The 15322-nt window shown below is 35.0% G+C and overlaps 1 protein-coding gene across 2 annotated transcripts in view; it reads left to right on the top strand.

The window, feature by feature from the left end:
* Srbd1 (S1 RNA binding domain 1) overlaps positions 1–15322 on the top strand; it is a 227160-nt gene that overhangs the window by 59701 nt on the left and 152137 nt on the right. For both annotated transcript variants that reach the window (XM_074049618.1, XM_020168980.2), the window contains exons 7-10: positions 978–1116; positions 5308–5404; positions 6673–6808; positions 12164–12267. In XM_074049618.1, coding sequence (XP_073905719.1) covers positions 978–1116; positions 5308–5404; positions 6673–6808; positions 12164–12267 — 476 coding nt within the window. The remainder of the gene's footprint in view (positions 1–977; positions 1117–5307; positions 5405–6672; positions 6809–12163; positions 12268–15322) is intronic.

The following is a 15322-nucleotide window of genomic DNA, read 5'->3' as shown; positions in this document are numbered from 1 at the left end:
TCCAGTTATTTGTGGGTTCCACATCTACAACTCTGGATAAATGATCTTTATTAATCATGTACAGACCTTTTTGTTATTTCCTAAACAATATAGTATAACTATGTATATAGTGCTTACATTGTCTTAAGTATTATAAGTAATCTAGAGATGACTTAAGGTTTTCAGGAGGATGTGGATAAGGTTATATGAAAATGCTATGCCATTCTATATAAGGGACTTGGCATCCTCAGATTTTGGTGTTCACAGGAGTAAGAGGGCTGTTCCCAAAATCAATCCTGCAGGGATACTTGTGGGAGGGTTGTATTTGGAAACTATGGGAATGGAAGAACTCACTCGAGGAGAGCTGGTGAGGGAGTAGGTCCTGGCCAACCATTATGAAGCACCAGCTTTTGAAGTGTGAGAGAGAAAAGGTAACCTAAGAGATGAAAAAATGGTCAGAGAATAATGAGGAGAATCAGGGGGAGATGGTATGTGAAACTGCAGAACAGAAAGTTTTAGGAGGAAGTAATGATCAATAGTTACATGTAACAGGGAGATTTGATAAGATAAGATTGAAAAACTATATTTTATAATTAGGGGATCATCATAGATCTTTGTAATACTACTTTCAGTAAGGTGTGTGGGAAGAGAAGCCAGATGGTGATGGGTTGAGTAGTGAATGTGGATTAAGAAGTAGAAGCATTGTGTGTAGACATCTTTAGAAGATCTTGCTTGAATTGAAGAGGGCATTATAGTCCAGGCAATGAATTTTTAAGATGAATAAAACCAAACAAATAGCTAATTAAACATGTAAAAAAGTGTAAAGAGTAAGATAAGGTACATACCATTCTTAATACATGCAGTATTAGCTAGGTAGGAAGAATTCATCTCTGAAGGAAGAGAACAAGACTAAGAAAAGGATATCTGTAGCATCCCAGTTTTAACTTTTGTTTTTTAAAACCGATTCCTATGATATGTTTTCTGCCTCCTCCCCCCAGTCTGCTCCATATAAAACTGGGAGCAAAGGCACCAAAGCTCAAAGGGCAAAACAGTTGGGATTAGAGGGAGCAGCCTGGACCCTGCTTGAGAACCCAGGAGATCTAAATCTGCTGTCGTACATCAGACCGGACATTAAAGGTACCACCGCTTACCTAAGGAGATCAGTCCTGTGCCTTCCGTCCTCCTCTCCCCCATCCCTCCCTTCCTTCTCACCTTTCTCCTCCCTATTCAAAAACTTATGTTGAAAATATATAAAAGAATGACTATACAACAGAATGTACAACAGGTAAAGAATGAATGAGTCTAATAAACTAGACTCTGGCAGACCCTTGGTTAGCCGTTCTGCCTGTTTGTCATTTGTCCATTGTTCTTTTATGTTGTTCCTCATTTTCTAATGAACTTAAAAGTATTGAAAAATATTCTTGGAGGACTTTCAGTGTATAAATGGCTTTTTTCAGGATTACTTTTAGGATTTAGTAGGGAGATAGATGTTTTGTTCTACTGATTCATTCCTTCCTTCTCTCTTTACCTCCCTCCATTCTTCCTTCCCTCCCTCCTTCCCTTCCTCTCTTCTTTCCTTCCCTCTCATCTGTAACTCAGGCTGCCCTTGAACTTGTGATCTTTCTGCTTCCACCTCCCAAGTACTGGGATTATAGGCATGCACACAAAAAAAATTTATATTTTTAAAAATTGTATGTCTTTAAGACATACAGCATGTTTATATGTCTGTATATGTGTATGGTTAAATGGTTGCTATAGTCAAACAATATTGTACATGATAATTAAATTAATATATCTGCCACCTGACAGTTACATTTCAGCTCTTACATTTCTTTTAAGAGCTCCTAAAAGATACTCTCTTGGCGAATTTTTAGTATATATGCAATATTATGAACTATAATCTTCATGTTGTACGTTAGATCTCCAGACTTATTCAACCTACTTACCTGCAAATTAACTGTAACTTCTAGTTTCTTTGCCTTTCTCTTGACTCTTTAGCCTGGGAGACATAGTGTCTATAGGGGGCAGTCTCTGATAACAAAATCCATACTGTGTGCCTAGCTCTAGAGAATCATAGCATCCCATAAGCTATTTTTATTTTAAATAATCTAGCAAGTGTGAATATGTGATTTTAAAAAATTAAGTATGTATGTATGTGTGTGTAAAATACAATATCTGATCATACATGCATCTTAATATGTTTGTGAAAAGACAATGATGAAAAGAAAAGGCAAAATAAAATTATTTCAAGCTTAGAGATACGTAGAAATGAGTAAAATTCAAGTTTGTTTAATTTTTAATGTTTATTTATAGTTGGATTTTCAAATAGTTGCAACATTTACTCTCTTAATAATAGCTGAGACTGAATAGCCAAGCCTTAAGGTTAGCCACAGGGGGAACTGCCTGTGCCTCTCATCATATGCTTTGTTAGAATGGCACATATGAGCCCTTGCAGTGTTGCCTGTTCTCCCTTTTTTCTTCCTATTCTGTTTGGTACAAAGGTCTCCTTAGTTCTTACTCACACTGAGTTCCTAAGGGGTAGGTTTTAGATAACCATATCTCTTTGATTGTTGTACCTGGGATACTCTTGAGACAGATGATGATGATGGCCACCAGGTAGTGACATTTGTGATCACGTGGATAGCTGGAGACCCAGCTTAGTGATAGTAGTACTTGCAGACATAGCAGGACTTTCTGTTTGCTTTTATCTCTCTTTCTTTCACCTTGATTACAATTATAATTAATTATGTTTAATTAATTCCAAAAGCTATACAATGCATTTTAGCTTGTTTGAAATGTTTTTCCTTTCTTACTGCCTCTTTGTTTTTTATGCTATACACATACACGTGACCACCCTCAATTCTGTTACTGTTTTTCTTTGTTCTTTTAGGCAAGTGCTCTACCACTTGAGCGCTTTTGTTTCTATTTTGTTTTCAAAAGGTCTCATTAACTTTGCCCAGGCTGGCTTGGATTTGTAATCCTCCTGCCTCCACCTCCTTAGGAGCCAGGGATTATAGGTGTGTACTGCTGTGCCCATCTCTGTTAACTTTTTTCTAAAGAATTGTTTTCATCATTCTCATTATTTCTCAAAGAAATATTTAAGAAACCAGATACTTTGTTTTCTTTTCTCCCCTGAATAGAAGACATTTCTTTCTTGCCACAGACCAAGGATTTAAGAATTTGCTTTGAATAAAGAAGCTGTACTGTGCTACAGTTGGGCTAAGTCCCAGAGGTTCCAGAACATCCCTATATTGTACACATGGAGGAGTAGCTGATTGATCTCATCCTCCTTTGTAGCTAGGATTATAGGCATGAGCCACCCAGACCCATATATATGTACGTACATATACATTTTTTGGGGGGGGGTGGTACTAGCATTTGAAGTTGGGACCTCATGCTTGCTAGGCAGGCACTCTATCCCTTGAGCCACTTCACCAACCCTTTTTGTGTTTTTTGGGTATTTTTGAGATAGGGTCTCATGAACTGCTTGCTAGGACTGGCTTTAAACTGTAATCCTCCTGATCACTGCCTCCTGAGTAGCTAGGTGCCTGGCTAGAGATGTATATTTTTAACAAGCTTAATTTCTGGTCCTCAGACTGTACTTTACAAAACATTGCTCTAGAGCTCTAGCATAATTTTAATTATATAGGATCATTAATAATTGCATAAGATTCTTAAATTCTTTTCACTCCATATGATGGGGGCTTTTCAGATGCCCATTGTCATAGCAAAGCCTATATTTTCTTTTTTCACTAGTGGTTTTCACTATAGGTTCCCCCCCACCTTTTTCTTTTAGCAGTACTGGGGTTTGAACTCAGGGCCTCACGCTTTCTAGGCGGACGCTCTACACTTGAGCCACTCCGTCAGCCCTCCATTTTTACTACTGACTTCTCACTCTTGTGTTCTCATTAAACTTTGTGTGATGATGCTCTTTGGAGCTCCTGGAGTTAGTGCATAATGAATAGTTTTCTTAGGTGAAGATTGATCTAGAGAGATAGTTAAGACAAGTGCAAGCATTTATTGAGTTTTTACTGTGTGCCACTACTGTTCTAAGTCCTTAAAATATACAGTTGTTCATGTTGTGAAGGTAATTTGTTACTGGAGATTTCCTCTAGAAAAAAAGTATTATATATTTGATACATTGTAAGAACCTGTATAAATGCCACAATCTACCCCACCCAGCACAACAATAAAGGAAATAAGTAAATAAATAAATAAAAATATTCTTAAATGTACACAGAATTCCTATTAATTTCAATAGTCAAACTTCTTTAAAATACATACAGTTGCTTTAGTAGTTGCCATTATATATCATAGCACAATAAAAAAGGTGTTTTCTCTTCAATTAATTATGCCATATGTCTATTTTTCTGTTTTCTTTGGCTTTTAAACCTATTACTCATTAAAACTGCTTGCAGAAAAACATGTTTATGATACTCAGTGCTTGTGAGTTCAAGCCTTAATGTAAAACAACAGCAAAAGCTTTTTTTTTTATTGTTTTGTTATTCATATGTGCATACAAGGCTTGGGTCATTTCTCCCCCCTGCCCCCACCCCCTCCCTTACCACCCACTCCGCCCCCTCCCTCTACCCCACACCCCCTCAATGCCTGGCAGAAACTATTACAGCAAAAGCTTGAATGCAAATAGAATAATGACAAAAGAAAAGAAAGTAATGCAAATAGTCTCTGTCAGTGTATAAACTGATATCATAGGGCTCATGATGTACAAGATGCAGTGCTGAAAATCAGCAAACTAAAAGTGCTTAGAGAAAACTTAATGTACCATTGTTAGATGGTTTATTTGTGAAGATGAATACCTGTACAGATAGCTCTTGTTTTGTGTTTTTGAGATTTAAAAAATTCAGTTAGGCCATTAAAATGTGAATAAATGCCTCAGAACCCAAAATAGGAGTATTTATAAAATTGCTGAAGGAATTTTTTGTAATAAATGAAATTGTAAATATGACTCTGTTAATACATATTTCCTGTGACATTTAATATTTTCAATAACTTTCATGAAGGAGGTACTATTGTTTCATTTTCACAGGAGACAGAGGTAGAGAAGTCAAGTTACTTGTCTGTGGTCCCAGAATTGATAAGAGGTGGAACCAGGAGTAGACTAGGCAATTGGCCCAAATGCTACCTTGTCACCACTAGGCAGGGTACTATGTAAAAGGCCAGCATTATTAAGACACCAGTCAGTACCACTGTACCTTTCTGTCTTAAGTGTGTTAATTAAGTTTTTAACTAAAATTTAGTAAAGTGGGATTTAATTATAAAACCAATCTCATGCTTTTTGTTTTTGTTCTCCTTACCTCTCTCCTAAAGGGCTTTCTGCACTCCAGGACATTGAAACAGGAGTGCAGCATATTTTAGCAGATATGGTTGCTAAAGATAGAGATACTCTTGACTTCATTCGGAAATTGTGAGTAATTCTTTCGTGGAGTTTTTGCTTTGTAGACTCATGCTGTTAAAGGTCACATGGGTTGTGCTAATACCAGTGTTCATTAAAAACTCTGTTTTCAGGCTTGTTTTAGTAGCAGGACTCTTGTTCAGACATTAGAACCCTAATATATAAAACAGATAAAAGTTGTTTTAATTAAGTTCTGGGCAGGGAGCCTGGAACTCTGCCTACTTATCCTTCTTACATGAGGCACCTCAGTGGAGGCTCTGATGAACACAATTTTAAAAAGCTTCATTACACAGTGCATAATAGAGAGAGTCCTGTTCATTTCCAATGGGTGACAGTGCTTTTTAAACATGTTGATTATGATGTATGCACTTAATTTTATAATATTTTATTTCTGATGTTTACCTGTGATTGGGTTGAAATGACAACGTATGATAGCAGGTGTGGATAAAAGTGCTGACCTCAAAATGAATTTTAGTTGTTGGGAAGAGCAGCTAATCTCTGGCATCACTATCTAACTATGAGATTATAGCTTTCTTGGGCTTATGGATTTTATACCTCATTAAAAGCCCTATTTATGCACTCTGTTTTTTTTTTTGCTAAATATCAGAAGAGAAGACTGACTTGCCAGATTTCTCTCTCTCTCTCTCTCTCTCTCTCTCTCACACACACACACACACACACACACACACACACACACAAACACTTCTTGCCGTATGACTTCAGAGTAAAGGCAAGGCTATTAGCCAGTTGACTACTGTTGCTTGTCAGTCTTTGAAGAGACTTTTCTATACACTCAGTGGCCCTAGCAGGCATGAGTTGAAGTAGAATTGCTTAGGTTGAAAAAAGTGTGTTTTTTATAAGCAAGTATTCTGCTGAAATTTGGTTCATTTTCAGAAAATTCTTGGTGGAAGCTACCCTCGTACATTTTTTGTTTCTTCTTTTCAGCTTTTATTTGTCTGTGGCTGCCTAATTCAGTAGATATTGGATGTCTAGATTATTGGTCTATTTCATATAGACAGTTTTGGTCTCTTGCATAACTATAAATCATATCTGAACTCATTTAGTCATTTCTGGGGGGATTGGTGGATATATATAAATAGATCTGTAGGACATAGCATGATAGGCATAGTCCTTTTGGCAGGTAACATCATTTTCACATTTGGGCATCATTAAAGAAGTAATGGTTTAACTTTTTGCTATCCTTAGTTCCATATAACTGTTAAAAACTAAAGTATATATTAATTACTATTTGTTTTTCAAACATTTTTGTATCTGAGCAGGTGCCACAATAGATACATTAGTATCCAGTCATCTCTGGCAAAAGTGTCCTCAAAAAAAGTAAATGAGAAAGATGTTGATAAGTTTTTGCTCTACCAGAACTTTTCATGTAACATAAGAAACATCCACCATCATCAGGTAAATAAGGACACTGCTTATGCTTACTGACTGTAGTAATAATACTTTGAACTTGCTTTATACTTTACTAAGGATTTAAAGAATTTTATATAAACTACTTTTTGTTTCATATAAAATTCTTAAAATATTGTGTTCTTCTGATTTCATAGTGGGGGAAATGAAAATCCATAGAAGTTAGTGACACTGAAAAATTTTAGCTGAGCGAAAAATGTAACAGTTCAGGTGTCTTGCTTTCTGGCTGGTGATCTTTCCTGTTAGATCCGGCTTTCCATATGCATGGGTTTAAACTCAGTTCTAGATCTTTTCCATGTGAAATACAAATTGGAACTATCTGACTTAGAGCCAGGTGCCCGTGGCTCACACCTGTAATCATAGCTACTTAGGAGGTAAAGATCAGGAGGGATGGGGGGAGGAGACCCAGGGCGGGGGGAAGAAGAGGGGAGAGAACCCTTTCTCAGAAAAACGGCTGGTGAAGTGCCTCAAGCAATAAGAATGCCTGCCTAGCAAGAGTGAGACGCTGAGTTCAAACCCCAGTGCTGCCTCCCCCAAAAGAAATAACCTGATTTACAATGAGGTATGAGAGATCTTATTTAGTAGTATGAACTATAGTGATTATATTAGTCTTCTAATTTCATTTTTCAGTTTACTATTTTATTTTTCTAAATGTAGTCATAGACTTCATGAACATTGTACCTTTTAAATAATATAGAAGAAAAGAATTGCTGCAAGGTAAAAGTCCAGTATTTCTGGCTTTTATATTTACACATGAAGCTACTGTAACCAGTGTTCTTTATTTCTTTATATGGCTTTGAGTTACATCTAGAATTTCTTCATTCCAGACTTAAGGACTATTGTTTCATGTAGTTCAAGTCTAGTGGTGACAAACTGCCATAGTTTTTGTTTGTCTGGAAAGTCTTGATTTCTTTTAAAAAAGAAAATTTAGTAGCAAAATGCTTCTAACAAAATGTGCCATCTTAACCATTTTAAGCATATAGTTCATTAATGTATAGCATATTCATATTGTTGTGCAGCCACTCTCCAGAACTTTGTATATGGTTTTTGAGAAATCTGGTGTCAGTCTAAATTTCTGTCTCCTAGAAATGCTGACAATGTCCGATGTCATTTATTTATTCTCTTTGACTTTTGTAGTTCTTTTAGGAGGGGGAAAGGGAGACTGCCACTGTTCTTCAAACCTAAAAGTTCTCAACAAATAATTTTAAGTTTATTTTTCTTCCTATCTGTATTTCAGTACTGTAAAGAGAGGATAATGGAAAATGCTAGAAAGTTTTACCTTTTATGTGATATTTAATTTTTATCATTAAAATGTTAAGAAAACGTCTGCTGGCAGAGACATGAAAATTTTTTGATTGTTGTAACATGACATAAAGAGACTTTAATTTTCCAAAGAAAATTTTTGAAATCCTTAACTATGTAATAGGTTTTATCTGAGCTATAGAGGAGACATGGCTCCTGTCCCTTAAAGATTTAAAATGTTTTGCTATTATACCTAATGTCTATTTTACTTTTGTGTACATTGTATTTATCATGTCAGGTGAAGTACATACTTTCAATAATTTGAAAAAATGTTGATAGAATAAAATTTTGCTTGCTTAGTTAACACATGGAGTGTAATGAAACATAATTTTTAGTAGCATCAGTGACTAGGGCTGGATATGTAGCTCAGTGGTAGAGCATGTGCCTGGAATGCCTGAGGCACTGCAAAACCAACCAACCAACCAAACAAAATGGTATCAGTGATTAAGCATGCTAAGATTTCCTTTCAAAAATAACTTAATGTCATAATTTGACCCCTCTTATGTTTTTAAATTTTTTGTTGCAACTTTAGAAAACATAAATACTTTTATTCTAATAAAAATCAGCCTTTGTAATCTTTGCTTGAAAGTATTTAGTCAGTCTCAGCATTTTAAATACTGTGTTTAGCACATGTGGCATTCTGAGTGTGACTGAATGTAAATTTATGATTGACACAGGCTTCTGAATGTGACAGCACTCAGGCCTGAGAAGGTAGACCATTTGGGGAATGTCAGCTTTTAAAAGCAGTTCTGTGTTTTAAGAACTTTTTAGATTATCTTGTAGGCTGGAGGAATGATGTACTAGGGCACAAAAATAGCTTTGCAATCCTCATAGTGCAGAGTCTCCATGTCCCTAGCTCTGAACTCCACTTTCCACCCTGCACGGAAACATGGTAGCATATAATACCTAGGGATACAAGAATGGATGAAAGTCAGTGGTAAAGGAACAACATAGCCTGAAACTTCCCTGTGTACTGTGGAGATAGCTCTTATGCCTGTCTAAATTAATTCTCTGACAGCATCTTGTTTTTTTTTCCTTAAACATGTAAATGTTTATTGACAACTTTATTAAGCAATGCCACTGAAACAATTTAAATTAATTACAAAGTTACAAAGACTTTTGTTTGTTTTGTTTTGTCTTGCTATGTAACTAGGCTGGCCTGGAATTTATGATCCTCTTGCTTCAGCATCCTGAGTGCTGGGGAGGACAGTCTTTAGAACATCTCATATGCCATAAATAACATACAAGCCATAAATAAGTACCATATCTCCTCTATGTTACCTTTTAGTTTCTTTTAAACAACATGCATCTAGTTCATATCACCATTATTCTTATACTTTGTTCCGTATTACAGTAATACTTAATTTTGATGCCTTCTCAGGAAATAGTAATTTTCCAATCTCAAAAAAAGAAGAAATACCTCCACAGAGCGGCAAGGCTCAGGATCTGGTTACTAATTCTTGTGTGGGCACGAGACCTGTCTGCCTCACCAAAGTGATTAAAACCCAAACCCCCGGAGTCCTAATGCTGTTTCCTTTTCGTACATAAACTTTACTTACATTTGTAAGACTACTTAAGCCCACATCTTCCATTTAGATTTTAGTTTTTTGTTACCTAGTGCTCCCTTATAATGCTGGATATTGAATGGAAAAAGCAACATGTGGAAGGCTGTCTATAGTGTCCACTTTTGTATAAGAAGTCACATGGGGAAGAAAATACAATATAGTTGCTCATATATTTCTGAAATAAACCACAGAAAGATGGAATAAAAACTACTACAATTGGTTACCTAAAGTCTATCACAGTTCTTAATATTAATCATAACTGGACTAGGAAAAGTATAAGTAGCTTCAGTCACCAGTTCATTGAAGTTAGAGCTGTCACTTTCCTGGGCTTGGCATCAGATGATCTAGGAATGACCCAGGTCTGATATCGCTGTTTTAATTTCTTTCTAATCTTAAACTGATTTTTTATTGCCACCAATTCCCTTGACTCAGTCATTCTTTCTGGCAGGAAAACTACATTTCTGTTTGACTCATGACCAAGCCCTTTCTTCTCCAAATTGGTCCTTAGTGAAGTCGTTTCTTCCACATGAATTTGTAATTCAGCCTTCATGTTCTTTCATGAGATCTTCCATTCCTGTTCTTTTTTGTTATCTGTTTCACTGATATCCCACTTTCTGTGCCTTTTATACGCTATTTCCTGCCCACTGCTGCCATCTACAGTGATTCTGCTTTATACCATTACTCAACTTCTATTCTACTTATTTCAACTTAAGTTCTGCCACAAGCTCTATTATTTCTCAAGTTGAAGAACTTTCCTTCTGTTCCTAGTTTGTTGAATTTTTTTAATTAAAAGGAGCTGTTGGATTTTGTAAAATGCTGTTTCTAAATCAATATATTGATTATAAGATTTTTGGGTTTTTTAAATTGATGTAATGTACTCTATTAAATTGATTTTGTGATGTTAAACCATCTGGGCATTCCTGGAATAAATTCTGCATTATCCTGGTATAAAATCCCTTTCATGTGTTTCTGGATTTGGTTTGCTAAGCATTTTACTGAGGATTTTTGCATCTATATTCATAAGATTTTCTGCTCTCTAGTTTTCTTGTGAAGTCTGCTTTGGTTTTGTATCAGGGTAATACAGGCTTCATAGAGAGTTGGCAGGTTTTCTTTTCTCTTATATTTTTGGAAAATTTTATGAAGAGTTAGTATTAACTCTTTAAATGGAAGAGTTCAATAGTAGAGCCACCTAAGCTGGGCATTTCTTTATGAGAAATTTTTAAATTGTGAACTCAATGTCTTATGTTGTTTTTGGATTTTCTATTTCTTTTTTACTTGGTTTTGGTAGTTTTTGTCTTTTTTTCTTTATCTTCTTTTTTTGTTTTTGCAGTTCTGGGGTTTGAACTCAGGGTCTACACCTTCACATCCACCAAGACTCCTCCTGCCCCATTTTTTTTTTTTTGGTGTGTGTGTGATGGGTTTTTTCAAGATAGGGTCTCATGAACTATTTGCCCAGGCTGGCTTCACACTGTGGTCCTCCTGATCTCTGCCTTCTGAGTAGCTAGGACTACAGGCATAAGCCACCAGCACTCTGCTGAACCTTCATCTATCTTAAGTTATCTAATTTGGTATATTGTTCATAGTACATTTTATCACTTATTTCTATAGGATCTGTAGTGATGGCTTCTCTTTTGTTCCTCATTTTGGCAATTTTTGTTTCCTCTTTTTGTTAGTCTAGCAAAAGTTCTGTCAGTTTTGCTAGATATTTTCAAAGAACCAATTTTTGGTTTTGTTGATAGTCTGTCTCAGTTTTCTGTTCTGTTTTATCAATTTTCACTCTACTATTTTCTTCCTTCTGCTTGCTTTAGGTTTTGTATGCAATTTTCTGAGTATTTTTAATATGTTTTAAAAGAGCTACTTTCTTGATATAATATTAATTAAGAGCAGCATTTGAATTTAAATTCTTCCTTTGCTACTTGTTAGCTTTGTGATTTGGGAAAGTTAGTCTCAGAAAAATTATATCAAATGAAGATAAAGCATACATCACTGGTTGCTGTAAGGATTAATTACTTAAGATAATGCATTTAAAATATTCAGATGGGCCTTATAAATGCTTAGTAAATGGTAACAATTAGTAGTTGTTAAAGATTCCTCTGAGGATTTTGTACATTTATATTTGTCTTAGCACAAATCATCTTTTCACAGTTATAAAAGGTATATTTTCCTAGCCCTAGTTGGTCAAAAATGCTCTAGTAGTAGAATCTGAGCATGAGAGTGTCTCCTCTTGTGAAGATGATTGATCTTGTACCTGTATGTTATTTTTAAAAAGCATGCCATGGTTTTCTTTATAAGGAGATAGGCTACATGAAGAAAGTACAAATTATTATTTTTGAATACATTTTTTTGCAAATTAAAAATCATTGATACAGCTCTGGACTAGATATGCTCTTGATTTGTTTCATAAATGTTTATGGATTACATTTATCACTTGCATGTTTTGTGATTATCAGTCTTTGCTATATATGTTTGTGTGCAGATTCTAGCAATTAACCGTGGAGAAAATTTGAAGATACTAACTGTCAAGGTCAACATTCCAGATGGAGTAAAGAATGAATTTTGTAGGTGGTGCATCCAAAACAGGTCTGTTTATAGATTTCTACAGAATCTCTTTTCTTTCTAAAATACCTTACTGATATCTTTATGTACAAAATGGAAAGATGTCTGTTTTTTTTTTTAAATCCTGTTTGTGTCTTAGTCTTTAGCAAAAAATTGTAAAAGTAAAAAAAAATTTTAATGGGAAATGTTTATAGGATAAGAACAGAAAATATTTTTGTACAGCTGTCTTGCATCTTAAGCTAAGTGTTATTACAAAAGTCAAAATTTAAAAATTAAATTTTTATAAAGTAAAATGTGAAATAATGTCTTCCTTCTAAATTTAAGGAAATTTAGTAATGTTTCATGTAATTTGGTAGCATAATGTCTGATACCGAATAGGCCTTCGATGCTATCTATAATTGCAAAGTGGTGGGATTTTGATTGCTTTAGTAAATAGATCATAGTAAATTGGGGACAATTTCTAGCTTATAATACATTACAATATTATAAATATTCATAATTCTTAGTATCAGAGTCAGTCACCAAAAAGAAGTGTTAGTTATACTTTTAACCTATTATCTTTATGCTAAGTAAATATCAGAGAATGGTTTTCCTTACAAAGATTTAATTGTTTTTCCTTGGCTTATCTATATTTTATTTTATTTGGTTGTATTCCAGTTGAATAATCCATAATATTATTTAAGTTACAATGTAACATGTTATATAACTATGGTATTTTAATATAATTTTTAATCATATTTGGAAGTTTTTCTTCATATAGATAATTCCAAGAGCTGAAACATTTCTCTGGGCGCTGAAGGATTACTCTCAAAAACCTTTTTTCTTTTTTCCTTGTTGCAGTACTGGGGTTTGAACTCAGAGCCTTGCTAATTCTACCACCTGTGCCATATCCTAGCACTTTCTTTTAAGCATATTGAAATGACTAGACATGCTTACTCAGTGAACATTTTTATGTTTGGTTGTTTTTACTCTTATTACTAGTTCTTCTACCCTTCTGCTCCCCCACGTACTCATTCATTCAGATTGTGTGTTAGATGTTGGCAATATAGCCTTAACCTTGATAAATACATTGTCTGTCCTGGTGACTATGTAGTTTAATGAGGAAGACAGTAAGAAAATAGTTAAAAATATGTTGAAGTTACACAGAGGAAGTATAGCATACCTGTAAGAGTTTGTAACAGAGAACCCTAATGTATTTGGCTCAGCATCTATGTAGGTTGCAGACAGAGGGAGAGGGAGCAGTGACATGAGGCTTGAGATGTCATCATAGGCCAGATTATGCCTATCATTGTAGGTAAGAAAGGATTTTGTTTTTTATCTTACGGGTAGTTGGAAGCTGATAAAGCTTTTAAACAAAGGAGTGTGGTGATCAGATTGCATTTACAGAAGATCCCTGTGGTTGCACTATAGAGAATCATTTGGAAAGAACTAATGGAGTAGATATGGAAGCAAGAGGTGATGATAGCTTGGACTAGGGTGATAACAATAGGAAATAAGGCAGATTTAAGCAATATATAGGTGGTAGAATCTAGAGTTAAGATGAGGTGTCTGTTTAAATGGTGGGTAGATTGGTTAGGGAGAAGAAAAGTAAAGCATAACATTCTAATGGCTTGAACAGCAAGATGGTGGTACCATTTATTATGCCATAAATATATAACATACAATTAGGACAAAGGATGAGTTAGATGGAGATTTTGTTATTATCTAAGTTAATTAGAATAGCAAAGAAAAATGTAATGTATTAGTATTAAAAATAATATCTGGGTCCAAATCCAAAAACTGAACAGTCATCATTTGGAATTGTATGTTGCTAGTTCAGGAAGATTTCTAAACTTGTCAGATGTTGTAATAGTTATGTTTGTGAGAACCCAAAAATCCAAGTTTCTGTATTTGCTCTTTAAACAAAAACACATGTAAGGGAATGATCTCAACAGTTCCTTGTTCACGACTTGGATTGTATAGTGACCAGAATTTGTCTTTTGGAACTTGCAGAGTTTTGTGTTTTTGACCTGATGAGTAAATCTCTATTATCTAAAATTGTGCTATTGTTTTTCATGTAGAAGATTTAAGGGAAACTATCCTTTTTTAAAAGTGGAAGAATGAAAAGTCCATGGAGAGAGCCTATCTTTATGATACCTAGAAGAAATAGGAAGAGCATATTTCTTTGTTGTAGTAGAGACTATTTCTTTGTGTAATGGATCAACAAAGCATGTCTCTGTCAAAAACATACAATTTAGGGGAAAGTATTCAGTTGTTTAGTATTATCCTGGCCCTTGTGGGTTTGTAAGTTGTGATCCCTGTCTTAATTCTTTGCTTTATTTTATACCTCTTATGGCATGCGTTTTGTATTGTGGAACTAAGTGTGGTCTTTCATAGTTTTAATCAGATATTTAGCTATTGAGTTAGAGAAAGAATCAAGTTTTGAGATGATATCATATAAGGCAAATCCATTGTGTTTAAGTTTAATGATACAATAAATAATAAATTTGCTATACTATTTTGGATCCCTTAGTGTGCTAAGTGCTGTGAATAGATCCCAGGGAGTCAGTGAAGGGATAGAAATTGTTGGGTAAGGAATAAAAAGGAGCATCTATAATGTAGGAAATGTATGTAGCCTTTATCTTTCAGTACTGAGCCCAGTGGTCAACTGATTGGGTACAATTGAGGCATCCTCATGTATAAAATAGACACATAGTACTGTGATGCAGAGCAGAGCAATTTCGAGCCAAGGCAGTATGGTGGGGTCTGAAGTAGACCACATTGGGGCTTCAAGAGGCTATGGTTAAGTAATAATAAGGATTTCTGGTTTTCTTTTTTTTTTTTTTCCTACAAGTAATAGAGAAACCTTGGTTGGGGCTTAGAGGTAATGACTCTAGAAGACATCAGATATGCACATTAGAAAAAAATCACTCCATTAAAGTCTTCCTGCCTTTAAGCACTGTCTTCCAGCATGTTGTCCCATGATCCCAGGATTATGTCCTTTTTCCTAACTAGCCAGTCTTTATAGCATAGTTTATAAGACCCTTTACAATCTGGTCATTGCCATATTTTCTAGTCTTATCTTCCCCTGACTTGACCC

Source organism: Castor canadensis, chromosome 12 (assembly GCF_047511655.1).
Source record: "Castor canadensis chromosome 12, mCasCan1.hap1v2, whole genome shotgun sequence".
NCBI lineage: Eukaryota > Metazoa > Chordata > Mammalia > Rodentia > Castoridae > Castor > Castor canadensis.
This window is presented reverse-complemented; position numbering and strand designations above follow the sequence as displayed.